This window comes from Capricornis sumatraensis, chromosome 10 (genome assembly GCF_032405125.1).
Source record: "Capricornis sumatraensis isolate serow.1 chromosome 10, serow.2, whole genome shotgun sequence".
Lineage (NCBI taxonomy): Eukaryota > Metazoa > Chordata > Mammalia > Artiodactyla > Bovidae > Capricornis > Capricornis sumatraensis.
The window spans coordinates 91,953,368-91,980,857 of NC_091078.1; the positions used below are offsets into that span (position 1 = coordinate 91,953,368).

The window sequence follows — 27,490 nt, forward strand, 5'->3', positions numbered from 1 at the left end:
GAATCAATGGACAAACTAAAATATATAAAAGGCCTTACATTCATGCAACACTTAAATATGATTTGACCCAATTTCAATTCTATGAATTTATTATAGGGAATTAATCAAGGAAATACTCAAATATTTATACAGATGCTCATCACTGTACTGTTTATAAAAACAGGGAAAAAAAGGAAACCAAACTGTATTTTCAACAGTAAAGAGGATGAAATGTTTTGTAGTCATCTGAAATATTTTAGAAGAATATTTCAGGGACTAGAAGGGTTATCACAACTTGTAATAATTTCAAAGGACATTTAAAGAAGTAACAATCTACTCTTTTTTTTTTTTAAGCACAACTATCTGATATAAGGGCCTTCAGGATATATACAGCAGTACAGTTGGTTCTTTTCGTTAAGATTACATGCAACTTTAAAATTTTTCTTCCTTTTGCTTATCCATTTTCTTTATTATTTGGTATAAAAAGAAACGTTAAAAATGAAAGCATCATTAGACAGACAAAGACTTATTACTGTAAATGAATCCCCTCTTCCTAACATATCCATATTTATAGAATTTCAAATTTTGGGATCTTAGCCTCAAAACCACCTTTCAACTTGCAGAAATACCAGGTTGCTCCACATGACAGACAAGACATGCTATCAAGTGGCCACTGGACGCCTGACTGGGCCTGGAGTGCTGGGGACAAGGGAAGTAGAGATGACCCCTGCCTGGAAGGGAACCAGAAAGTCCCACACCATGACACCTCAGAGGGGCAGGCCCTTGAAAGAAAAGAAGAGAGTGGAGAGATGAGGCAGAGAAAGCCTGAGTCAAGAGGAATTCTTGGAAAATAAAAGAACTGAAAATGGTTGGGTGAACTAAGCCATCCTGGAGCCTCGTTTATGATAAGGCCAGTGATAGTACCTATTCCTCTTGGTGGAGCCAACAACCCACACTTTCCACCAGGGGGGATGGCAGCGCCAGCGCTGTCTCCTAGCCCAGCTCCCTAATTGATTCTGCCTGCGCTACAAAAGCAACCGACTCGCCAATTAAGGCAGAGCTGATTGAAGCTTGGCTGCATCTGTGGTTATTTCTTCTTTCCACACGTTTGTTGAGAGTGACACCCAACAGAGAGGGACCACCCACAAAAACCTTCAACTTCAGAAAACGGAAATGTCTAAACAATAGCCGACACTGCACTGCTTCAGCTCAGTTTGCAACCTCAGATTATGGGGCTGGTGTTTTTTAAAAGGTCCCAGTGGAAGCTCCTTCTGAGGTGGTAGTAAAGAAGAGATACCTCCTGTAGAAACAAATTTAACACTGGTTCAGAAAAAAAAAAAAAGACAGAAACACTAAAACTCAACCTCAAAAATCTCTACAATAACTCAGAACTCTTTTCTCCTTATTATTAGTGTGAATGTTCTTTGCAAGTCATCTTATAAAGAGATAAAAAAGAGGAAATATTCATTTTCAGAACTAAATAATTTGAGACCAATTCCAGGGACTGGCTTTGCACAAGAATGCATGTTTGGAAGGGCCAGATTTAATGATCTGATGACATCATCCTGAAATTCTTACATTTTGGACAAGTGGCCCCTCATTTTCATTTTGCACTAGGCCCTGCAGATGATTTAGCCAATCCTGATGGCAGCTGTGGCTTGGGGCAGACACAGGGACAGGAACTTGGCACTGTATTGGAAGACGGTCTCCACTCACAGACTTGTCTCTACATAAATGTCTACTCATGTTCATCAATGCCTGGTTTTATTTCCCAGTGTCCTAAAAGGGTAAAACAAGAATACAGCATTTTATCCTTAACTTAGAACTATACATGGAGTCCTTCACAACTATTAGTTTGATACACTAGGTATTAAAATCATCTGGTGTCAAATATCAGGAAAAAATGAAGAGATTCAGAAGGTATCTGATAACCATGAAAATGTTTAATATTTTAACTATAAAAATAACTCAAATATTGAAGTCAGGCTCCCAAGGTTTAGAATGGAAACAGTAATGGGAGATCAGAAGATCCATGCTTAAGAAGCTTCCTCATTCAAACAAATCCAAGAATACCTAATTTCTGTGGGGTGGCTCAAGCAAAAGTTTTGGGGTTGTACTAGACCCCAGTGATGTCTAAATAATATGTTCATGAACAGACTGCAACAGAAGTACCAGCAACTTGTTAAATACATCCTGTGGCTCCAGGCTGACAAATTCTAATCCAGTAGATCTCCAGTGGGCTCAGGAATCTACACACTGTTTAATATTGTTCTTGGGATTCTTATGCCTAGCTGCCAAGTTTTAATCATCCACCACCCCGATGACAAGAATGGGCATTTCCAAATTATGTATGTTGAAATGCTTTTAGCCAAACGTGACCAGTCTCATCCAACATGATGTGTCCATGATAAAAATGTGAGTGATTGGTTTTGGTCAGCTACTCTGGATCACACAAATCCAAGTCCAAGACCTCAGGCACATGATCTGGGCATCATCAAAAAATAATAGATAGATAAACATTTTATTATCAAGGAAACTGAGTCCCAAGTGAAGAAACCTCTGGGCAAGGAGGTCTAGAGCAGCATCCAGGGAACAGAATGACAGGGAGGGCTCCAGACTTTGTGTCAGAGCTGCACTCAGTGAACTGCCCCTTCTTAAGACCTGCAGCTTCCACACATGGCTCATTAGATACACACACGGTGAAGCCAGGGTATGGAAGGCTTATGCAGCTGGCAAGGAAGGAAAGCCAAAAACAAGCACAGCAGGAGGCTCCATTTATGAGTTAGCTCCCTTGGTGCCTCACAGCACATCCCATTATGTTGGGTACTCGGCAGTCTGTAGTCCCTAAAACCAAACCAGTCCTTGAGAAAAAGCCAGGCACGCAGCTTTCTGACTTCCCTAGTGGATTTATCATGAGATAGCAGTTTCAACCAAGGCACACTGATTTGCACTAGATACTCCCCTCCAAGACCCAGAGAGCTGCTAAATGAGGTCAATCCAGCTCAATCCAGTAAGAGTTTACAGCAAATACTCTAGAAATCTGCTAGACTTAAAGCAAATCTTTTTAAGTATTACAGATGGAAGAACATCTTCTCTCTCTAAAGATAAGAGGCAGCTACAGAAGCAAAAACACCTTCCACTTTGTGCACTGAGTGCCTTTAATGGAGAGGAGTGCTCTCGAATTAGCAACAGGGCACACACAATGTGTGAAGCCAGCTCAGGAGGCTTAGGCTGGAGGGAGTAAGGCTGCAGAAGCTTCCTACTGTTAGTTGTTGAGTCCTCTACCAAGTGTGCCATTGTACCTCCCCCCACACACACCCAGGGAAGGGACAGGCTACATCAGACAATGATTGACGATGCAGAACTGAAGTCAGATAACAGCTCCTTTCAGAGAAATGCCTTCAGCGCCGATCTGATTCCAAAGTGTTTCGGGCAACTAACTGGCTGCAAACTCGAGGGCTGCACACAGCCTGTGCCAGCTGGCTTTCACCACCAGGGCCTTGGCAGGCAGAGTGGAGGCTCTGGGCCTGGCATCTGGATGGTCCTCCCCAGGCTCAGTGGCGGCAGCTGAGGCAGAGACTCTGGCAGCTCCCTAGTGTCCGTGGGCTCTGCCCATGTGGCCAGAGTGCTAGTTAATACTTGGATGGCCTGACATCCATACACAGACTAAAGCAACATCACAAAGTGAAGTCACACGGCTTTAAGACTTTCAGGGGTTTCTCATAGGTCATTTTAACCAAATCTGGCGAAAGTAAGAGGTTTAATCCCTCAGAAATAATCTAAACTAGAGAGCTGACTGAAGGGCCCTGTTTCACACTGCTGGGGTAATCTGCATATGAAAGCCCATTGTTCTGACTGCCAGATTGTTTTTGGTTTTTTCTTATTAATTAGTTACTTTATTTGCATCTAGGTTCCTGTACAGTTAATTTATACAATTAATAGTGATTAAATGAATCAGCCACATGACCTATTGAGAGCAAACAGGCTAATGGGGTACACCTAATGTTGCAGCCCTACTAACAGGCACTGTCCATAATAAATAAGTGACATGCTGAACTATCAGACCATTTTTTGCCTACAAAAATAGTAATTTAATAAGGTTGCTCATAATAGCTTTTTATTCTGATCAAGTTGCTCTGGATTCATTTTGTCCAAAATAAGAGACTGCAGGATGAGACTTCCTGTCCCAGAATCAGTGATGATCCAGGGGAAGGAGAGAGAAGATGAGGCTCTGGAAATTAAGGAGTCATAACTGATGTGTTGATGTGTGAGGGAGGCATGGCTGGGTTCCCACCACCCTGACATTCACAATGTTCTAGTAGGTTACAGCAGAATAGCTAAGGTGGCTGCACTTGCCACTCAAAAAGGCAGGATTTTACCATGTGCTGTAGGACCTTATGCCATTTGTACTTTCTTTTCTATTTTCACATCAGCGACACTTGCCATAAAAATAACTTAGGTTGCTCTATTTACGATGATGGCCCAGCCCATATGTCTGCCTCCAAGTGCTGACCTGTTTCTGTGCCACTTTGCAAGGTACAGTTCCCATGACTGTTGACTAAATATTTGTGAAATCATGGACAGCACATTCAAGCTTAACCATTTGAGTGTTTCCATTAAAAATGTCAAAAGGTGGATAAGCTTGGTGGTATGTATGAACATGAGAATTTCATGCAGAAGGGCTGGTCGCTCTGGGAGAGATGCTCTGGGAAGTGGCTTGTTCTGAGAACCGCAGTTTATTTTTTATATACTCTGTCTTTCTATATGTTAAAATGTGGGGTAGAGAAACTTAACAAATCATTAATAATCATTATTAAGTAAATAATCAATTACTCAAATTTGTTAAGATGCTGGCCCTGCAAAACACCCTAATGCTGTTCTCCCATTAAACCTTGCCAGAATCCTATGTGATGGTATAAGAAGGAAGGGGACAGAGGAAGCCCACCTGTGTGACAGAGGTGAGGTGACACGCACCGCCTGGTCACTGCTCACTGTGGCCAGACTGACAGCCACATTAATTTGGTTCTTAACAATTAGGCATTTTTACCTCTAATACTACTTCTCTCTCCAAAATAGAGACTATTGATCCGAACTTCAATTCACCCCAACAACTCAACACTGTCATGCTAAACAGTAATTCTGGTAGATATAAGTATACTGCTCTAACTTTTATCAAAATCCTCGACACTCCAAGCTGTTGCTTATATACTCTCAGCTGTTTTCATCGAAACCAGCTTTGGCCTTTTTTCCTTGCAAAATCAGGCTATCAGTTTCCATTTTCCAGCTGTCAGTTTGCCTACCCCTAGCAATCCATTCTGAAGATCAGTCCTGGGATTTCTTTGGAAGGAATGATGCTAAAGCTGAAACTCCAGTACTTTGGCCACCTCATGTGAAGAGTTGACTCATTGGAAAAGACTCTGATGCTGGGAGGGATTGGGGGCTGGAGGAGAAGGGGACGACAGAGGATGACATGGCTGGATGGCATCACTGACTCGATAGACGTGAGTCTGAGTGAACTCCGGGAGCTGGTGATGGACAGGGAGGCCTGGCGTGCTGCAGTTCATGGGGTCACAAAGAGTCGGGCACGACTGAGCGACTGAACTGAACTGAACTGACTGAGCTTTTTCTTTTACTCTCAAGACCTAAGACTATAGCAGGATGAGAAGATGAATACTCCTTTCTCCATTCATCCACCTGTTTAGTCAGTAGTATCTGAGCACTTGGCCAAGGGCTCCTTCTAAGAGATTCAGCAGTGATCAAACACAGAGCATGAGTGCCCACAGAGTGGTCTTTCCAGTAGTGAGTGACAGACAAATGAACAAGCAAATAAAAAGAAAGGAACATCTGTCACAAGGGCTCACATGAGTCAGAGTAAGGTCACACGGAGGAGGGGTCAGAGAAGGTGACCTCTGGACTAAGATCTAACCAGAAATGAACGCTTCTTCTTCTAGGAGGAGGAGCTGGTGCTGAGGCCCTACTGAGGTGGTAATGGGCATGCTGTAGAGTGTGATGACAAAGAAACCTACTCCATGCCCTGAGTGGAGGAAGAAAAAGCGCATGGTGGTCAGCAGGCACTGCACTCACTATAAAGGAGGTTAGGTTTCATTTTAGGTGGAACAGGAAGTCTTGGAAGGGCTTTGATCAGGAGGCGGACTTGATCTGAAGAATCAAATGCTTCCTCCATTCAGTGCTCTTTATGGATGGCCTGGCCCTATGCTGGATGCAACAGAAACAGTGGCAAATACAACATCATCAAGACTCTGGCCACTGGGAAGGGAAGAGGGAAGCCAGATCACCACATGGCCTCATGGGGAAACCCCAAAGGGCACTGTTATTTTATCTGAGGCCAGAAGGTGAAAACGTTAACTGGGCACAGAGATGCGGGAGAACACAAAGGAAAAAAATATCTGTATGTTCCAGACGGAAAACAGAACATATGTAAGGTTTTAGAGGGTTCACACTGACTTCCAGGCTATAGAGATTTTAATATGACTAGGAAAGGAAAGAAAGAGGGAAGTAAGGGGGAGGGAGAGAAAGAGATGATGGCGAACAGGGGTGGGGGGTAAATGTCATAATAGCAAGAGAAGAAAATGGATAGCTAAATGAGAGGCATAGGATGGAAGACAATAAGGAGGGGACCAGTAGTTCAGCATTTCAAGACAAGTTCTAGAGATCTATTCAACATCATGCTTGTAGTTCACCTAACTATAGACTAGACCACGGTCAGTCTTTTGTGGTAAAATACGTAAACCTACCTTATTCTTGTTTAGAGCTGCACTGTGTTCAGTTACACTAGATCTAAAAATCTTTGCTTTCATTTAAACTATTTTGAAATTTTCTCTGGATTTTTAATGTACTATGACATTTTTTAAAGCAATGCAATTCTTACTACCTTTTATTAACTCTAAATTGAATAAAACTGGCTTAGTGTGTGTTTACTCTGCAATTTTCTCTCCCTTGGTGTTTGGGCAGCAGGGTTACTTTGTACTTAAAGTTCATAAGATACCCCTCACTCCCATAACATTGGCAAATTTGTACAATGGACACCCACTTGTTCACTGGATGCCCAGAAAGCCATGAGAAGTGGGAAGTTTCAGAATCCAGGACACTTCTTTTGACAAAGTTCAGGCTGGCAGAAACAATACTAGGGAAAATTCAGCAACTCTGATGTTTATTTTTGTTAATTCACATAAGTTCAGTGTCTCCTGATCCCATGGGAAAAGATCAAAACTGGAGAAAGATGAGAGTGACATGGGTTTCTAAGATAGTTGATTTAGAAATAAATAGAAATGCATCTTAAACAGAGCCATGAAATTCAGTGGATTTTAGAACGTCTTCATTATAAAACCAGAGAAAAACCATATCACTAATCTTCCTTCCCATCCCAGAGAGAGACCATAGGAGGCTCATTTTAAGGTCTGATGAATGCTTCAGAAGGCCTGAAGTAAATCAGGACAAGAATTTACTCATTTGAATGTTATATTTAAACTCCAGGCTCACCCAATTTGTCATGGTTTCTCTTTCCTTAAAGAAAAAATATTTCAGTTATTTGGTACATAAAGCAGCAAAAGAAAATTCTCTCTAGACAGTAAACAATGCCTTTAAAAGACAAAAGCTTAATAGAACCTCAAGATCACTTGTTCAGGAATGATGTGTCATGGGCCGTGTCAAGCAAAATCACAGGAAATCTGTGAAACAGGACTATTTAGTCTGCCCAAGGCCAGTGTTTTTGCGCTAACATTTTCTTTTATTTCATGACATCAAGATACTCTCATTCTTCTTTTAAATTTCGAAAGTGAATTTTATCAAATACTGCTTTAATTAAAATTATCCAGTTTTGAAATCTTTAGGAGGTCATCTAAATATTTGGAAACCAGAGTTAGCTGCTATTGGACTAAAGGTACATAACATAATAATCCCAGGTGTCACCTTGTAGAAGCCCTTTCATTAACTGCAAGTAGCATTTCAGTGGCCATCAGGGAAATAGTTAAAAGATGACACAGTAAGAAAGAATCTGTTATTTCACTGTCATGAGAACTTCTCAGGAGGTAAATGGAGTTTTTGAGTGACGAATGAAATATTCCAAAGGATTTGACACATTTTAGTCAGAATCACTGAACTAACAGGATGGAAGGCTAGCATCGATGTGCATGCACAATGCCAGTTATACACAGTTTTTACAGGCCATAATCCCAATCCCTATTTTAAAAAGAACAAGAGAAAATGGCATCAGAGTTGCCATTCAGGGGACTGGACTGAACTAGACAGAGTAGTAAGGAATGTCAACCCTGGAATCAGATCATTTCATTCACAATCAAGTTCAGAATGTTCTGATTATATTCAAATGTAATTCATTTCATGCTTTTGTTTTCAACATTTTGTGGACCTTCTATTGAAATGAAAGAAAAATTACTCAATGAGAATCCTTTCCCAGGTAGCTTATCTATTCATTCATTTATTCATTAATACTTCTACTGAGCATCAACCTCATTCATAGGTACTGGCCTAGTTGCCCAGTCTTTTCATTCTGGAAAACCAGGTAGATCTGTCCAACACAAGCCTGCTTCCTTCCCACAGCTGTAGCCACCCAGACTAGGCTGCTGGTCGGGCTGTTCCACCCACTGGAGATGCAATTATGGATCCAGAATGGGCACCTGATCTTGCAGAATCAAAGTCTACAAAAGACACACAGGGGGTGCACTGGGGACAGTGGGGATGACCCTTCCTTCCTTTTCAAGACTGTTTATTATTTTAGGGCCCTTCTGTGCAAACTTTAGAATCTCCTTGTCTATGTCTACAAAAACCTTGCTGGAACTGCACTAAACCACGGAACATTTGAGCTTCCCTTGCGGCTCAAAGAAGGTAAAGAATCCGCCTGCAATGAGGGAGACCTTGGTTTGATCCCTGGGTTTGGAAGATCCCCTGGAGAAGGGAAAGGATACACACGCCAGTATTCTGGCCTGGAGAATTTTGTGGACTGTATAGTCCATGGGGTCGCAAAGAGTCAGACACAACTGAGTGACTTTCACAAAACTTTTACTGACCAAGTTCACCATCTTAAGTGGGTCCAGTTTGTAGCATCACAAAACAATTAGATTACTAATATCAAAGATCACTTATCACAGATCACCATAACTGTTGTAAAAACAGTGCCAACACTTTCTTGATGCAGGGTTGCTAAAACCACAATATTATTACAAAATGCAACAAATTGAAGCAAAATAAAATGAGGTATACCTGTAATTGATTTCTGTTGTTGTTGTTGTTTAGACACTCAGTTGTGTCCGACTCTTTTGTGACCCCATGGACTGTAGCCTGCTGGGCTCCTCTGTCCATGAGACTTCCCAGGTAAGAATTTGGAGTGGGTTGCCATTTCCTTCTACAGGGGATTGTCCCATCCCAGAGATCAAACCTGGGTCTCCTGGCAGAATATTTTTGCTCTTTATTATTTCTTTCCTTCTGTTTGCTTTACGTTTATTTTGCTCTCCTTTTTCTAGTTACTTTTGGTAAAAGTTAAATTATTATTGTGAGGCATTCCTCTTTAATGTAAGAATTCAGTGCTATAAATTTCCCTCTGGATGCTGTTATAGCTTTGTCCCACACATTTTGATACATTGTCTTTTCATTTTCATTCAGCTTTATATTTTTAAAATCACCTCCAAGATGTTCTTGGTGACACATGAATTATTTAGCAGTATATTATTTGATTTAGAAATGTTTATAGAGATTTTTCTGATGTCTTTATGCTAATGATTTCTAATTTGATTCCATTATAACCATAAAAAAATACTCTGTATCATTTTAACTCTTTTACACTTGCTGAGCTTTGTATTATGACCCAAGGTCTATCATTTCTTTTACTTTTTTGGCTGTGTGGCATGTGGGATCCTAGTTCCCCAACCAGGGATTGAACGTGGGCCCCCAGCAGTGGAAGCACAGTCTTTTACCTTTTGAGTTTTGGCCATGCCCCATGGCATGTAAGATCTAGTTCCCTGACAGGGGTTGAACCCACACTCCCTGCATTGGAAGCATGGAGTCTTAACCCCTGAATTGCCAGGAAAGTCCCAGAAGTCCAGAGTCTTAACTGCTGGCAGTGCGTTCTAAGTCACTTCAGTCACTTCTGACTCTGCTACCCTATGGGCTGTAGCCCGCCAAGGTCCTCTGTCCACAGGATTCTCCAGGCAAGAATACTGGAGTAGGTTGCCATTTCCTTCTACAAAGGATAAATGGACCATGAGGGAATTCTCAGGATCTCTTTTATCCTGGCTAATGTTCAATGTATATTTGAAAGAATATACATTGGACTGGTGTTGGGTAAAGGATGCAATGAATGGTAGCTAGATCTTATAGACTGATGGTGTTGCTCAGCTCCTCCATAGCCCTGCTGATTTTCAGTTTAACAGTCTAGCAATTCACAAATGTGAAGTGTACAAGTCCCCAATTATAACTGTAAGTTTTTCTATTTCTACTCTCAACTCTTAATTTTTGCTTCATGTGTTTTGAAACTCCATAGTTTGGTCCAAACATACTTAAAATTATTCTTTCTTCCTGGTGGATTGACACTTATCATTATATACTGCCCCTCTTTGTCTCTAGTATTTTCCTTTGCTCTGAAGATGAGTTTACTTGATATTAATATGCTGCTAAGTCGCTTCAGTCATGTCTGACTCTGTGTGACCCCAGAGATGGCAACCCACCAGGCTCCCCCATCCTTGGGATTCTCCAGGCAAGAACACTGGAGTGGGTTGCCATTTCCTTCTCCAATGCATCAAAGTGAAAAGTGAAAGTGAAGTTGCTCAGTCATGTCGACTCTTAGCGACCCCATGAACTGCAGCCTACCAGGCTCCTCTGTCCATGGGATTTTCCAGGCAAGAGTACTGGAGTGCGGTGCCATTGCCTTCTCTGGATATTAATATAACCACTTATATTTCTTTTAAAGCTTGCATAGTGTATCTTTTCCCATCATTTTACTTATAACATACGTTTGTCACTATATTAGAAGCAAATTTCTTGTAGTAAGCATATGGTTGGCTCATATTTTTTCAGATCTACTTGGCCAATCTCTATCTTTTAATTGGTATGCCTAGACCATTCATGTTTAAAATAACTAGTGATATGTTAGAGATTGAGTCTTCCTTTTTATCTTTTTTACCTGCCCATTTTTTCTTAATTTCTCATCTCTAATTCTCTTTTCTTACATTTTTCTGAGCTACTTTTTTTAAGAAAAATAACTAATTAGCATTTTGAGATGTAAATATAAACCTTTTGATTTTCCTAAAAGAAGCAGCTCATTTTTGCAATACAAAATACAACATAACAATATTTGTGCAAGGCATATGTTAAGATTAGAACACCATCTTCTGAATTTCACCAAAGCATGAGAAACTTGACAGGTCAATATTCACATCTGGTTTCTTGCCCCCTGAAAATGCAATTTATTTATTTATATATTTATTAATTTTTAATTACTTTTTAAGTATTGCTCATTTTATTGTTTTCACAATGGTTGCTCTAGGTACTATAATATAAATTGCAATTTATCATATTCTATTGATATCAGCATTTACTACTTACAGTGAAATATAGAACTCTTATTTCTAATTAGGCTCCTTTACCTTCCACACTTTCAAATATAACTGTCTTAAGAATTTCCTCAACAGATATTGGGCACCACATCAGATGAAGCTATAATTCTTGTTTCAACTATCAAATATGATTTGAGAATCTTGGAAGGTGTGGAGAAAGGGAACCCTCTTACACTGTTCGTGGGAATGTAAACTGGTGCAGCCACTATAAACAACAGTATGGAGGTGTCTCGAAAACTAAAAACTGAGTTGCCATACGATCCCGCAATCCTACCCCTGGACGTATACCCAGATAAAAGTATAATTTGAAGAGATACATGCACCCCTATGTCCGTAGCAAGACTGTTTACAACAGCCAAGACAGGGGAACAACTTAAATGTCCATTGACATGAAGAAGATGTGATACACACACACAAAACTGTTACTCGCCATTAAAAAGAATGAAATAATGGCATTTACAGCAACATGGATGGACCTAGAGATTATCATACTGAGCAAAGTAAGTCAGAGAGAGAAAGACAAGGGACTTTACTGATGGTCCAGTGGTTAAGAATCTGCCCGCTGAGGCAGGGGACATAGGTTTTGATCCCTGGTCCAGGAAGATCTCACATGCCACAGGGCAACTACTGAGCCTGTGTGCCTAGAGCCCGTGCTCTGCAACAAGAGAACCCACCACAAGGAGAAGCTCACACACACAACGAAGAGTAGCCCCCTTCGCCGCAACTAGAGAAAGCAACAAAGACCCAGTGCAGCCTAAATACATACATAAAATTTAAAAAAGACAAAGACAAATGCCATATGATAATCATTTGTGAAATCTATAATACAATACAAGTGAACTTATCTACAAAAGAAGAACAGGCTTACAGACATAGAGAACAGATTTGTAGTTATCAAAGGAGAGGGGGATGGGGGAGGGAAGGATTGGGAGTGTGGGATTAGTAGATGCAAACTATTATATATATATATAGGATGGATAAATAGCAAAGTCCTACTGTATAGCACAGGGAACTATAATTCAAAATCTTGTGAGTAAACTATAGTGAAAAAGTTTATATATATATATGTATAACTAAGTCACTTTGCTGTACCGCAGGAATTAAAACAACATTGTGAATCAACTATTGTTATTGTTGTTTAGTTGCTAAATCACATCTAACTCTTTTGTGACCCCCAGACTATAGCCCACTAGAATCCTCTGTCTATGGGATTTCCCAGGCAAGAATACTGGCCATTTCCTTCAACAGGGGATCTTCCCAACTTAGGGATCCTGAACCCACATCTCCTGCTTGGCAGGTGGATTCTTTACCACAGAGCCACCTGGGAACTCAATAAAAAAATTTTTTTTTAATCTCCTGAGAATTAAGATACTATATTTTTCTTACTCCTAAATTTAACCAATTCAATATTCTTTCCTTCCTAAAGCTTCAAGATTTTTTCTGTTATTTCCTTTCTGCTTGGAGAAATTCTCTAATAATGGCAGGTTTGCTGGCAAGAAAATTCTCATAGTTTTCCTTCATCTGAACATGTCTTTGTTCCTTCATTCATGAACAATTTTTTCACTGAATATAGGATACTGGTGGACAGTGCGTTTCTTTCATTATTTGAAAAATGCTATGGCAATTCCCTCCAGTCTCCATGATTTCATATGAAAAATCTGCTGTTATTCAAATTGGTAATTTAAATAATATGTCCTTTCTCTCTGGCAGATTTCACTTTTTTCCCCTTATGTAGGATCCCTGGGTGGGGAAGATCTCCTGGAGAAGGAAATGGCAATACACTTTGGTATTCTTGCCTGAAAAATTCCATGGACAGTGGAGCCTGGTGGGCTACAGTCCACGGGGTCACAAAGAGACATGACTGAGGTGACTTGAGAGAAAAACAACTATTTCTGCTTTATTGACTATGCCAAAGCCTTAGACTGTGTGGATCACAACAAACTGTGGAAAATTCTTCAAGAGATGGGAATACCAGACCACCTAACCTGCCTCCTGAGAAATCTGTATACAGGTCAAGAAGCAACAGTTAGAACCGGACATGGAACAACAGACTGGTTCCAAATAGGGAAAGGAGCACATCAAGGCTGTATATTGTCGCCCTACTTATTTAACTTACATGCAGAGTACATAATGAGAAATGCTGTGCTGGATGAAGCACAAGCTGGAATCAAGATTGCCAGGAGAAATATCAATAACCTCAGAGATGCAGATGATACCACCCTTATGGCAGAAAGAGAAGAAGATTTAAACAGCCTCTTGATGAAACTGAAAGAGGAAAGCAAAAAGTTGGTTTAAAGCTCAACATTCAGAAAACTAAGATCATGGCATCTGGTCCCATGACTTCATGGCAAATAGACAGGGAAACAGTAGAAACAGTAACAGACTTTATTTTCTTGGGCTCCAAAATCACTGCAAATGGTGACTGCAGCCATGAAGTTAAAAGACACTTGCTCCTTGGAAGAAAAGTTATGACCAATCTAGACAGCTTATTAAAAAGCAGAGACATTACTTTGCCAACAGAGGTCTGTCTAGTTAAAGCTATGGTTTTTACAGTAGTCATGTATGGATGTGAGAGTTGGACCATAAAGAAAGCTGAGCACCAAAGAATTGATGCTTTTGAACTGTGGTGTTGGAGAAGACTCTTGAGAGTCCCTTGGACTACAAGGAGATCCAACCAGTCCATCCTAAAGGAAATCAGTCCTAAATATTCATTGGAAGGACTGATGCTGAAGCTGAAGCTCCAATACTTTGGCCACCTGATGCGAAGAACTGGTATTGTAAGTAGGTAGCAGGCAAAATGGCAACAATCGAGGAAGTAGATCTATCTCCTTATTTTTCCCCAATACCTGTCTGTGAAATTTATACTGTTACATAATCATTTCCAAGTGTCATGAATCTCTTTAGGCTTGAAGAGCTACTTATCAAAATGTAAATAACTCTTGCGAAGGAATGGATCTTGACTATATGTTTGATATACTTTAATTAACAATTAATTAAATACACAGAAATCAGTCCTGAATAATCATTAGAAGGACTGACGCTGAAGCTGAAACTCCAATACTTTGGCCACTTGATGTGAAGAACAGACTTATTGGAAAAGATCCTGATGCTGGGAAAGATTGAAGGTGGAAGGAAAAGGAGACGACAGAGGATGAGATGGTTGGATGGCATCACCGATGTGATGGACATGAGTTTGAATAAGCTCCAGGAGTTGGTGATGGACAGGGAAGCCTGGCGTGCCACAGTCCATGGGGTCGCAAAGAGTCAGACACGACTGAGCGACTGAACTGAACTGAACTGAGGTGACTTCACACACATACACACACACACACACACAATTATATTTAATTATACTGTCTTCCCATGCATTTACTTGGATTCATCCAATTTGTAATTTGCTCAGCCTCTTGAACATGCACTAATTTGGGGAAGTTTCCAGCCAATATATTTTTAAATATCTATCCAGTCCCACTCTCTCATCTCCTGAGATGTTTATGACATGAACGCTAGCCCTCTGCTGTCTCACGTGTCCCTTAGACTCTTGTCGTTTCATTCCAATCTATTTTCCCTCTGTTGCACAGGCTGGATAATTTCTATTGATCTGTCCTGAAGTTTACTGATTCTATCTTCTGTCATCTCCAATTGAGCTGATCCAGTGAGCTTTTTATTTTGGTGACTATATTTTTCAGTTCTATAATTTCCATTTGGCTCTTTTTTTATAATTTATAATTCTTTGTTGAGACTTTATATTGTTTACATTTATTTCAAGAGAATTCCTAACTGCTTTTGAAACATTTCTATTTTTAAAGCGCTATTTTTTAAATTTAAACTTCAACATCTGATTCTTATTAATACTGGCTTCTGTTTATGTGATTTTTGTGTGTACCTGTTTTTGGCACAGGCAGGAAACTTCTGGAGTTCTCTATTTGGGATACATGGGAATCAATAAGAAACCCAGGGAACTTGCCTTCATGTCTTTAAGACTGGGCAGTTCACTTTTTTCCTACCTTGCATATCTTCCTATACTCATTGGTGGTGTTATATCCAGTTTTTCAGTTGTAAGGGGAGCAATCTGATTAAAATATGGCTACTCTATACTGGCAGAATCAAAAGTCTGTTTTTAATTTTAATAAAAACTACTTCAAATGTCAACATTCAAAAGTTCAAAGGCAATTTTAAATGAAGTTCTTTTCTCACATTCTCTAATAATTTTTTCATTCATAAGACTTCATATCTCCAAATATCACACTGCTTGTGTACATCTAGGAATCCACCTGAAGGAAGCATTTTAAGCATCTTTTCTATTTATTGTTGCAAGCACCATCACTGGACACCTTCTTAAGACTCTGGAAGATATTCCAATGCTACAAAATTGGTAAGCGGGTGAACTCTAGACCCAGGCAATGGCCAACAAAAGAGAAAGTCCCTAGAGAAATTTGGCTGTAAGTTTATTTTTTCCTACCTTACCCTAAAAAATAACCAAAAACAAACAGTCCCTGGATACACTTGTTCTTTGAACTACAAGGTACTTGCTTCTCTTTCCTAAAAGCTAAGCTTATTATAGTGTGCTTCTCCCTTAGACTGGAGGTTGGATATTAACTCTGGTATAACTTCTCCTCTCACTCTGTGTTCCAGTTGTAATGAATTTCTCCCAATCCTCTAGGCTCACTCCCTCAGAGATGCCCACACTTCTACTCCCTGCATCTAGCATAGCACCCATGGCACTCCCTCCCCATCTGGGCCCGTGGTTCTCCCCAGCACATGCATAGAACGTCACAGAGTGCTACTCTGCCCACTGCCTAAGCCATACCTACTCTCTAGGGGAGGAGCATTATTTTATTGTACCCACATAGCATGTACAACCAAATAAAGTGAGGGATGGCAGTGTCGAGTCCCAGGAGGTATGATATTTTTGCAGCCACAGCTACACTTTCAACCTAAGTTGTCACCTGGCCCTGTGGAGGTAACTGTCGATGGCTGTGATGGTGGCACTGACATATTTAAAGGTGGCCAAAGGAAAACAGATTTTCATAGAAATGTATCTTGGAAAATTTCTAGGAATGCTCCAATTGTAGAGGAAACTTTTATTCCATTAACATACCTTTATTTTGTTTCAGACAATATATTTATGGAGCAGGCAATGCTCAGAGCTAATTAAGGATACAGTCAAGAGTAACATAGTCCTTATCCTTGTAAAGCACACCTTCTAATCCAGGAAGTTACCCCAATATTTCCCAACAGTTACTTAATCACTTTTACTAAGTGCAAGAAGAGATATAGTAAGTGGGTTCAATTTTCTTTGAAATCTCATCAAGAGCTGTGTGCTTTCAATGGTGTCAATATGGGTGAAAAGGACAACACAGGCTGTGCTTAGAGCAAAAGAAAAAGAAAATCAATGCGAATGTTTCATAACCAGTGAGCATCGAAACTCAATACATTTCACTGCCATGATTTTATTCAGGTCTCTTCATAAATGTTCTACACACTTGGGTTCCAAGGCCCTCAATGAAAGGGCAGTGCATTTGATGAGTTTCTAAACACTAGGACACAATTAGTGATCACTGTGAGGGAGGTGGGTGTGCCAGGCACCTGCCCAGCAGCAGGCCTTACCTCTTTGTTTGTCCTGTCAGCTTGCACCAATGTTCCATTCAGGCAAGGTTCCACGTAGTGAAGCTCCTCATTATACTGCAAAGGGAAGAAACAGTCAAAAGTAAACAATTAAACATATGAGGTGTACACAATAATTTAAAGATAACACATACAAACAAAAAAGCAGCAAGATCACAGGCTCAATTCATTTCTGTAAGGTGACTTTCTCAATTGGTGGTCCTATTTAAAAAACTGTGTTTAAGTGCAAAGACAGACTTTATTCATTTCTTGCTTGAGTGGGAAACTTATAGAGCACATGTGGGTGGATGACAGTGACCAGAGTGTACACAGTTAACTGGTAATCCTTCAGGGGTGACTCCAAACACAGGGGTTCCCGGGGTATGGCTGACAGCACGTGGTCCAGCTGAGATCTAAATAGCGTTCCAAACTTGGGTGGATATGGCTCTAGCTCCTGCCTTTGGCTTCATGGAGCCAAGGAACCCATATGCAGGTCACATATGAGTGACAACAGAAGGTTGGAAAGCAGAGATCTTGATGCTCCCCTATAGGAGGCTTTGCGGTATTAGAGCAGTACACACGTGTAGTGACACCACTGTCCGTATAGACCAATGCCAGGAATCATTTTTGATTCCAGAATACCCAGATAATAAAGCTTTGTTTTTGTCCAAAGTTCACAACTAGGAAGAAAACATTTGACTGTTCTTTTTAATTTTTCTCATCAAGCATGGTACTCTGCACTGTAGCTAGACTGGGACATTTCAAAACACAAATCTAATCATGCCCTCCCTTGTCAAGGCAATTCAGAGCTCCTCTTTGCTCTGCAGAGGAACATTCCTAGGGCTTGGCAGGGCTCTGGACACTTGGCCCCATTAACCTTTCTATCATCTTCACCCATTAGCCCTCCCCATAAACTCAGCACTGGTCAGCCCTAATTCCCTTCCTGTCCTCTGAGATGACCCATCTTAACCTTCAGGCCTTCCACCACTGGGCCTCCTGCCTGAAGTACTCCTTTGGCATCTCCCAAATGGTGCCTATTCATCCTCTGGGCCACCTCATTCTTACTTCCTCTGGGAAGTAGCCTCTGTTGACTGATTTCATCTACGGTGATGATATGTCCAGTCCTAAAGCTTAATTCCTTTTATTTTTGAAGCATAATTATTCTTAGTCAATCACAAGTATTTGGTCCCCCTCTGTTGGATACAGAACTTCATAACATGTCTTGCAACGGGGAGTGGTCAAGTAATCCATTCCTAGCCAATAAAACACAAGAGGTAAGTTTTCTGGGCAGTTTCCATAAACTTTTTTTCTTTCCATTAAAGGAAAACTCAGACTTCTATCTCCACTGCCTTCTCTCCCTCTTGGGATGCTACTGTGGAGTGCAGCAGCTATTTTGAAACCATGAGGCTGCAAAGGTTGACAAGGTTAAAAATGGACAGCAAGGCCCAGGGAAGACAGAACAAGAAGATAGATCCAGTGTGGGTCCTTATTGACACTGTTGAACCACGGTACCAAACTGCAGTTGCTCTCCTTGAGGCCTCTTCCATGAGATTAAGAGATGTCTATATAATGAAGCAACTTTCATTCAGTTGTTCTGTAACTTACAGCCCAAAAGTTTTTTCTATATTTTCCAGGTAAATTTTAAAACGTTATCTGTATTTTGCCTGAAACACATTCACAATATTGATTCTTAGTGTTATATAATCTGAGGCATGAGTCAGAACTCTTGGGTCCAAGTCCTGACTCAGTCATACACTAACTGTGTGGCCTTGGGGAAGTCACTAAACATCTCTGATCCCAGATTCGTATGTATAATGTGCTAATTCACCTTCTGTTAACCCTCCACAGCCCCCTGTGAAGATCCAACAAGGCAAAATACCTGAAATTGCTTTGGTATGCAAAGGCCTGTATGTGTAGGGGGCCGCAGTGGGGGCTTACAAGTAAAGAAGACCAAGAAGTTCTTGCCCTCATCAAGGAGGAACATGTGCAGTAATCAAAACCATGCTCATTGTCACTGTACAAGTCGTGGCCACAACGGAGGAATCTGCTCTTCTGAACCCCCGCCAGCTTGTTAGTGGCATCATCCAAGCTTGCAGTTAACTAATTTCCCTTGACTGCATCAGGACAAAACTATGCTGAGCAATCTGGACTGTATCATCAAAGGGAGCTGGGCTCAGCTGTCCATGTGAGTGAACAGCACACACCAGGCGGCTGTGCCAGAGAGGCCCGTGGGCTGTGCATGCTCACCATGCTACCCAGCACTCCTCCGGAGGGGGACACCAAGAGCACCCTGTGTGCAGAGCTGCTCCCAGGCTCCCAGCAGCTCTCCATTTGGAAAACTTTAAACTTCTGCATTTTAATGGATGTCCCCTATATTTCTACTTTGTGAAACAGTGATGTGAGATGGCCGAGTCGATTTACGATAAAGGTCTGGTCACCTCCACTCCTAAGATACAATGGCTTCCTTCAGTTCTCCTTCATCTCTACTTAAACAATTAGATATCAATGGTCTTACAGAAAAAGATGCAATGTGCATAATCATTGCCTGCATGCATACTACGTCGTCTCATTTGTGTCTGACTCTATGTGACCCCATGGACTGTAGCCCTCCAGGCTCCTCTGGTCATGGGATTCTCCAGGTAAGAATACTGGAGTGGGTTGCTATGCCCTCCTCCAGGGGATCTTCATAACCCAGAGACTGAACCTGCATTTTCTGTGACTCTGCATTGCAGGCAGATCCTTTACCACTGAGCCACTGAATAAGCCCACATAATCATTAGCCAGATGCAATAATGTTCAGCCATTTGCTCTGGCTCCCTCCCATGACTAGGAGTGAATTCTAGGGAGGCACTCAACTACCTCCCTCTCTCCTCAAATTTTTAGTCTTTCCTGCAAGTTTCTGGAAAATGGAAGGAGTCTCTTAGCAGGATAGGAGAGAGCCAAGGCCAGCCCACTAATCACATGATGAGAAGATGGACAAAGAACTTTCACTCTTTAAAGAGCTTAGAATCTGCCACACAGACTCAAGAGACCAGTCGCTGTCAGTTTCCTTCTTCCTTTCGCCTGCCTGGTTGGCTCTTCTCCTCTGACTGACACAAGGGTAGAGCGTAGAGCTAAAGCAACTGGGGCAAACAGGGTGGGTTCAAATCCAGGCTCAGACACACACTAGCTAGGTGATCTTCGCTAAAGCATCTCTGCTCTTTTAAAGTCACTGTTCATATTAGGGGAATGGGGATTGTTACCAACATCTCTCATCAACTTACTGCGAGGATGAAATGAGATGGTTCAGTGAAGAGTCAACACAGAACCCTCACGGAAGAAAGAGAAAGAAAGTGTGCGGGTGCGTGAGACCAAGAAAGAAAGAAAATATACATGTGACTGTGCTGTGTGCTTCACAGAAGACTAACAGACTATACAGGAGGTGGTGAGTAGGAAACAGGAGGCGGTGAGTAGGAAAGAGGTGGGGCGACAACCATGACCTACTCTTGGAAACAGGGCTCACATGCCCCTGCCCTCCCCAGAGAGCACAGACACCGTATCTGGTGGAAAGAAGCACTGCTCCACTACGCACAGGTGACTCGAAACAGTTGAGACAGAAACCACCACATTGTGCAGCTGCATGCTGCCCACTCCTTGCCAAACTCTGAACCCTCCCAATAACCTGGGTCTTTGGCAGACAGGGAGCCAAGACAGTGCTGGTGGCCTACTGCCAAATCCCCTCATAGGAAGGTATCTGCCATGAAATCCTTTGTTCGTTTCCCTCCTGGATATTAACTAAGCATTTGCCATGTGTCACAGATATCAAACACTGGCTAAATTTGCCCATGATCATCACTGTGGGGTAATCATGGAAACACTTCCTCTTACTTTTATTAGTAAAAGAACGTGCTCAATAATATATGCTTTTCCTTTTCACAGTAAAAAGTACTTATCTGTGATGTCATAACTAAGTAAGTGTTAGTCGCTCAGTTGTGTCCGACTCTTTGTGACCCCATGGACTACAGCCTGCCAGGCTTCTTTGTCCATGGGATTCTCCAGGCAAGAATACTGGAATGAGTTGCCATTCCCTTATCCAGAGGATCTTCCTGACCCAGGAATCAAACCCAGATCTCCTACACCACAGGCAGATTTTTTACCATCTAAGCTACCAGGAAAGTGCCCATGGTCCACCAAAAAAAAAACAAACATGGGGGCGGGGAGGGTTGCTCAAAAGAAACCCATGTTATTCTTCATATGTCAGGCTACAACCCACTACTCTCTCTTCAGGCCAACCACCAAACTCTATACTCTGGCAGCAAGGGATACATCACTATCTGCCTTTTTTTTCCTTTTTACCAATCTCCGGAAGTACTCCCAAATCTCTCATTTTAAGGACACAGCAAAATCCTCAATGAGAATTTTAATGATGATGAAAGAGAGGAAAGCCAAGTTTCATTCAATGAATGGCCAGAACTTCGGGGGGAAGAATCTAAAAACAAAGAATAAATGGGTTGGGTTCACCAGCTAAGATTCATGGAAGCTTTAGCACTGGTGCAGAATCACGTCACATGCTGGCTTGCGTAAATTTCAGCCCAGAGACTGGAGAGAAAAGGGCAGGTTACTGTGGGTTCTGCATGATACTGGGGATTCAGAATCCTGCTTAACATTGGAAGCTGGAGGTGATCAATGAAAGCAACACATCTCTCAGGCCTAACAGAACAGGATGATCAGCTGCCTGTAAGAGAGACTGAGGAAAGGCCTCATGAAGAAGGGAGAGACTTTAGGGAACATGTGGACACGTCACCCTTCAGCTCAGACTTCTTCCCTGTCTTCAGGGGATGTGCTAGCTCCTTTACCTGGCTGAACACACAGACTGACCTGGACCGACCCTCTCAACCCAGTACCATTCTTTTCCGCATCACCCCCACTCACCCGTTCTCTCTGCTTCCCACATTCACCCCTAGTCCACTACATCCAGTCACTGAACTCCTTTCAGTCAAGCCAGCCGGGTCTATACTCCCTGAGGGTGGGAGAGGATTTATTACAATTTGAAAACAGCACTTTCCTCCTCAATTGTTTGCTATTTTTCCTGCCCTACCTCACTGCATACTCCTGGTTAATGCCTATCTGTCTTTAAGTGTTCACTTCATCATTGCTTATTCCAAGAAGCCACCACTGAGTCCTAGCTGGCTGCATGGCCCAGTTCTGTGCTCTCTCAGCCTCCAGACTATCCTGCCCTTCTCTGAGACTGCTCTGTCTACACTAGACTGAGAGCACCTTCTTTCTTCCTGGTAGCGTCCATACCCAACACAAGCAAACCCCAAACCTTAAAGCTCATGTGGGAAGAAAACCTGTCTTGCTTACCTACCAAAGCAGCCCCAGTACTTAACTCATAGCACTCAATAGCATTTGCTGAATAAATAAATAACCAGAACAAAGAAATGAAAGGCAAAATTAAAGATTCCTGATGGAAAAGATTAGAAACAAAGTCTAAAGAAGAAAAAAAGTTGACACAAAGACAAAAAAATAAATAAAATAATATGATGAGAATCTCTAGCCTCTTCAAAAAACAGATGATAAAATGCAAAGGAAGTAAATCAGTACATTTTAGAGAATCCTAAGTGGCACAAAACAAAAACCAAAAAAGCATAGAGTTAAAATACTGGCATGATTATACAATGCAAGAAAGTGATGCAGAACTGCTGGAACTCTATTAAATACTTTATGGCTTTATTGCTGCACTTTTGATTAAATAACCGTTAGAATGAAAATGTGTAGAGATTATGTAATGAAGCAGATGAACCCACAATATTTTCACCAACACAAGGCATCCCAGGGATCTTTTGCATTACAAAAGATTCTTGTGTGATTTGAAACACAACTGGACATAATTAGTAATACAGGACAAATGAGCACCGACAGAAAATACCATCCTTATACTTTTAATACGGAATCGATTACTTTAAAGAGCAAATCCACAGCAGGCAAAGCACTGGAGAAACAGCTCTGAAGAAAATCTGCAAATTAAAACCAGGGCACCAGAAAGTTCTGAGTTGAACTAACAAATGACGCTCTTCCCTATTCAACTCTGCACAAACATGGCCTACAGGAGGCATTTAAATTGATTTAACAATATCAGCCCAGTTAATACTGTGTTCATTTAATGCATGGCTTAGGCTTTTGTAAAATCATTTTTCAAATTTCAGCATGGAACAGAATTAGCACTCTCATTTTTATGATAATATTGTTAATTTAATGCATGGCTTGGAGTTAGACTTCAAAGTGAATCAGAAAAATATGGCTTTTCTCTTGTCAGAAACATCTCTCTTCATGCACCAGTGGTTTGACCTTAAATTTTAACTTCAACTGCACAAAATCACTCTCATATTTCAACAATTTTTCATAATTTAATCATTTAGTTCATTGATCTTAGATAGATTTTGCAATATCCTGCTCAGGAAAACTAAAACAAGTTTTAGCATTATCTTTTCATTTTTATTCTCTGGAAAGATCTGGAAAGAAATTTTCAGTATAACATATAAGATGGACTTAGCAATGAAGGTAATTCAAACACGCAAATATGTAAAATGGCTGGAATGGGCAAGGAAAATCTTTTCCACTATTTAAATTCCCTTCTTTCCTTCTCCATTATGGCACTGAAAATCAAATGGCAAGGATAAATTAGAATTGTACAACCAAAAAGTCTATAAAGTATAAAAGCTTCCAACATTATTAAGATTGTACTTTTTACTTTCTCCCCATTCGTGACATTGTACAGGAGACAGGGATCAAGACCATCCCCAAGGAAAAGAAATGCAAAAAGGCAAAATGGCTGTCTGAGGAGGCCTTACAAATAGCTATAAATATAAGAGAAGTGAAAAGCAAAGGAGAAAGGAAAGATATACCCATTTGAATGCGGAGTTCGAAAGAATACCAAGGAGAGATAAGAAAGCCTTCCTAGTGATCAACACAAAGAAATAGAGGAAAACAGTAGAATGGGAAAGTCTAGAGATCTCTTCAAGAAAATTAGAGATACCAAGGGAACACTGCATGAAAAATGGGCTCGATAAATGACAGAAATGGTATGGATCTAACAGAGGCAGAAGATATTAAGAAGAGGTGGCAAGAATACACAGAAGACCTATACAAAAATGATCTTCAAGACCCAGATAATCACGATGGTGTAACCACCAACCTAGAGCCAGACATCCTGGAATGTGAAGTCAAGTGGGCCTTAGGAAGCATCACTATGAACAAAGCTAGTGGAGGTGATGGAATTCCAGTTGAGCTATTTCAAATCCTGAAAGATGATGCTGTGAAAGTGTTCCACTCAATATGACAGCACATTTGGAAAACTTGGCCGTGGCCACAGGACTGGAAAAGGTCAGTTTTCATTCCAATTCCAAAGAAAGGCAATGCCAAAGAATGCTCAAACTACTGCACAATTGCACTCATCTCACATGCTAGTAAAGTAATGCTCGAAATTCTCCAAGCCAGGCTACAACAATATGTGAACCATGAACTTCCAGATGTTCAAGCTGGATTTAGAAAAGGCAGAGGAACCAGAGAAAAAAATTGCCAACATCCGTTGGATCTTTGCAAAAGCAAGAGAGTTCCAGAAAAATATCTACTTCTTCTTTATTGACTATGCCAAAGCCTTTGACTGTGTGGATCACAACAAACTGTAGAAAATTCTTCAAGAGATGGGAATACCAGACCACCTAACCTGTCTCTTGAGAAATCTGTACACAGGTCAGGAAGCAACAGTTGGAACAGGACATGGAATAACAGACTGGTTCCAAATAGGAAAAGGAGCACATCAAGGCTGTATATTGTCACCCTGCTTATTTAACTTCTATGCAGAGTACATCATGAGAAATGCTGGGCTGGAAGAAGCACAAGCTGGAATCAAGCTTGCTGGGAGAAATATCAATAACCTCAGATATGCAGATGACACCACCCTTATGGCAGAAAGTGAAGAACAACTAAAAAGCCTCTTGATGAAAGTGAAAGAGGAGAGTAAAAAGTTGGCTTAAAGCTCAACATTCAGAAAATGAAGATCATGGCATCTGGTCCCATCACTTCATGGCAAATAGATGGGGAAACAGTGGAAACAGTGGCAGACTTTATTTTGGGGGGCTCCAAAATCACTGCAGATGGTGACTGCAGCCATGAAATTAAAAGACATTTGCTCCTTGGAAGGAAAGTTATGACCAACCTAGACAGCATATTAAAAAACAGAGACATTACCTTGCCAACAAAGGTCCATCTAGTCAAGGCTATGGTTTTTCCAGTAGTCATGTATGGATGTGAAAGATGGACTGTAAAGAAAGCTGAGTGCCAAAGAATTGATGCTTTTGAACTGTGGTATTGGAGAAGACTCTTGAGAGTCCCTTGGACTACAAGGAGATCCAACCAGTCCATCCTAAAGGAGATCAGTCCTGGGTGTTCACAGGAAGGACTGATGCTGAAGCTGAAACTCCAATACTTTGGCCACATGATGCAAAGAGCTGACTCACTGGAGAAGACCCTGATGCTGGGAAAGATTGAAGGCAGGAAGAGAAGGGCACAATAGAGGATGAGATGGTTGGATGGCATCACCAACTCAATGAACATGAGTTTGAGTAAACTCTGGGAGTTGGTGATGGACAGGGAGGCCAAGAGCAGGACACGACTTATCAACTGAACTGAAATGAAAACACTGAAATGTCTTCTCAAACATCTACCCAGCAAGCAAGAGAAAACTGACAGTGTAATGAAGGGTGAAATGATAATGTCCCCTCCCGCAAATGGAATCCAGTCAACAAGAACAATGCACTCAAGCAGATTTGCAGGGCATCCTGGTGGATTTTCAAATATCACAGCCTCCTATACTCATAACAGCCTGCAACGTGTCTTCCTCTAGACAGCCAAGTGACCACTTTAGACAGACAAAAGAAAAACATACAACATACTCCAGAGCAATTCTGCCACTGTAAAAATTGGAAAAGGAGATAGAGGAATAAACCACCACACAATTCGTCAAGGTAAAACTGGTGAAACACATTTAGGGTTGGAAGAGGTGATTTAAGAACATGCAAATGAAGACTTGCCAATTACAAATCTAATGATTAGGACCCTCAAAATACTGTTGTTATAGAATGAATGTTTGTGTCCTCCACTTAATTCATATGTTGAAACCCTTAATCCACAGTGTGATGGTATTTGAAGATGGGACTGGTGGGAGATATTATTATGGCCATATATAATATATAATTACAGTTAGATGAGGTCAGGAAGGTAGGACTCTTGTGATGGGACTGTGCCCTGATAAGAGGAGACATGAGAGAGCTTGCCCTCTTTCTCTTTCTTTCTGCACAAGCATAGGCAGAAAAGGCCATATGTGCAGACCAGAAAGAGGCTATGTGCAAGCAAGGAAGAGAATTTTCATCAGAAACTAAGTCCTGCCAGACCTTGATTTTAAACTTTCTAGCCTCTGCAACTAGGAGAAAATAAATTAATGTTGTTTAAGCCACTCAATATTTGGTATTTAGTTATGTCAGATGGAGCTGACAATACAGTTTCTAAGTATGTAAATATTATAACCTACTTAGTGGACATTCTGATAATTCCTAATTCTGTGCAGACTCTCCTTCAGTGTAGCAATTTAACTTTCAGAGTTTATTCAACAGACGCATACCCAGTCTTACAAAAATATATGCACGAGTCCATGGATTGTAGCACTCTTATGTAGAAAAGAGGTTAGTAACTGTATAGTGTCCACCAAAGGGGGACTGGTTAAAAAATTAAGGCAAACTCTAGAGGATGGGATTCTCTGTTCTACAGATACACTTGATACAATATGAGGATAGAAGCAAGTTGCTGAATATTCTGTAAAATAGGATTCGATTTTTATGGGAAAAATATGTGTTCATATATATAGAAAAATTTGGAAGAATATGTGCCAAAGGAAAGGGAATGGGAACATTACAGAGTTTTTTAAAATTTTTATATATGTTGCCTATATTAAAAGCAATCAGTATGTTAAGAGTTACTACTAATTAGTGGTTCTTTTTAGGACCTCAGGCTTTTAAAATAAATTTGAACATATTTGATCCATCCCCTTATCCATTAAGGGAACAGAGTTCATGATTTTACTATAGAGTCTTCAAATAAAAAAAGTTCAGAGAATCCTTATAGATGTCAAAATAATTATGTAAATAGTCTTGAAGCTGATCATTTATGTTGAAAACTAATAAACAGATGTACAGTGAGGGTTAATGGGCCCTCTAATGGGTTTCTTTATATAAGCAACCAATTTGGGGTAAAAAAATAAATTTTTTCTTTAACTGTTCTATAAT

The 27,490-nt window shown here is 40.8% G+C and overlaps 1 protein-coding gene across 1 annotated transcript in view; it reads right to left on the bottom strand.

The window, feature by feature from the left end:
- Positions 1-27,490, bottom strand: part of CACNA2D3 (calcium voltage-gated channel auxiliary subunit alpha2delta 3) — an 875,864-nt gene that overhangs the window by 394,075 nt on the left and 454,299 nt on the right. The window contains exon 9 of the mRNA XM_068982393.1: positions 17,175-17,249. Within this exon, the coding sequence (XP_068838494.1) occupies positions 17,175-17,249 (75 nt within the window). The remainder of the gene's footprint in view (positions 1-17,174; positions 17,250-27,490) is intronic.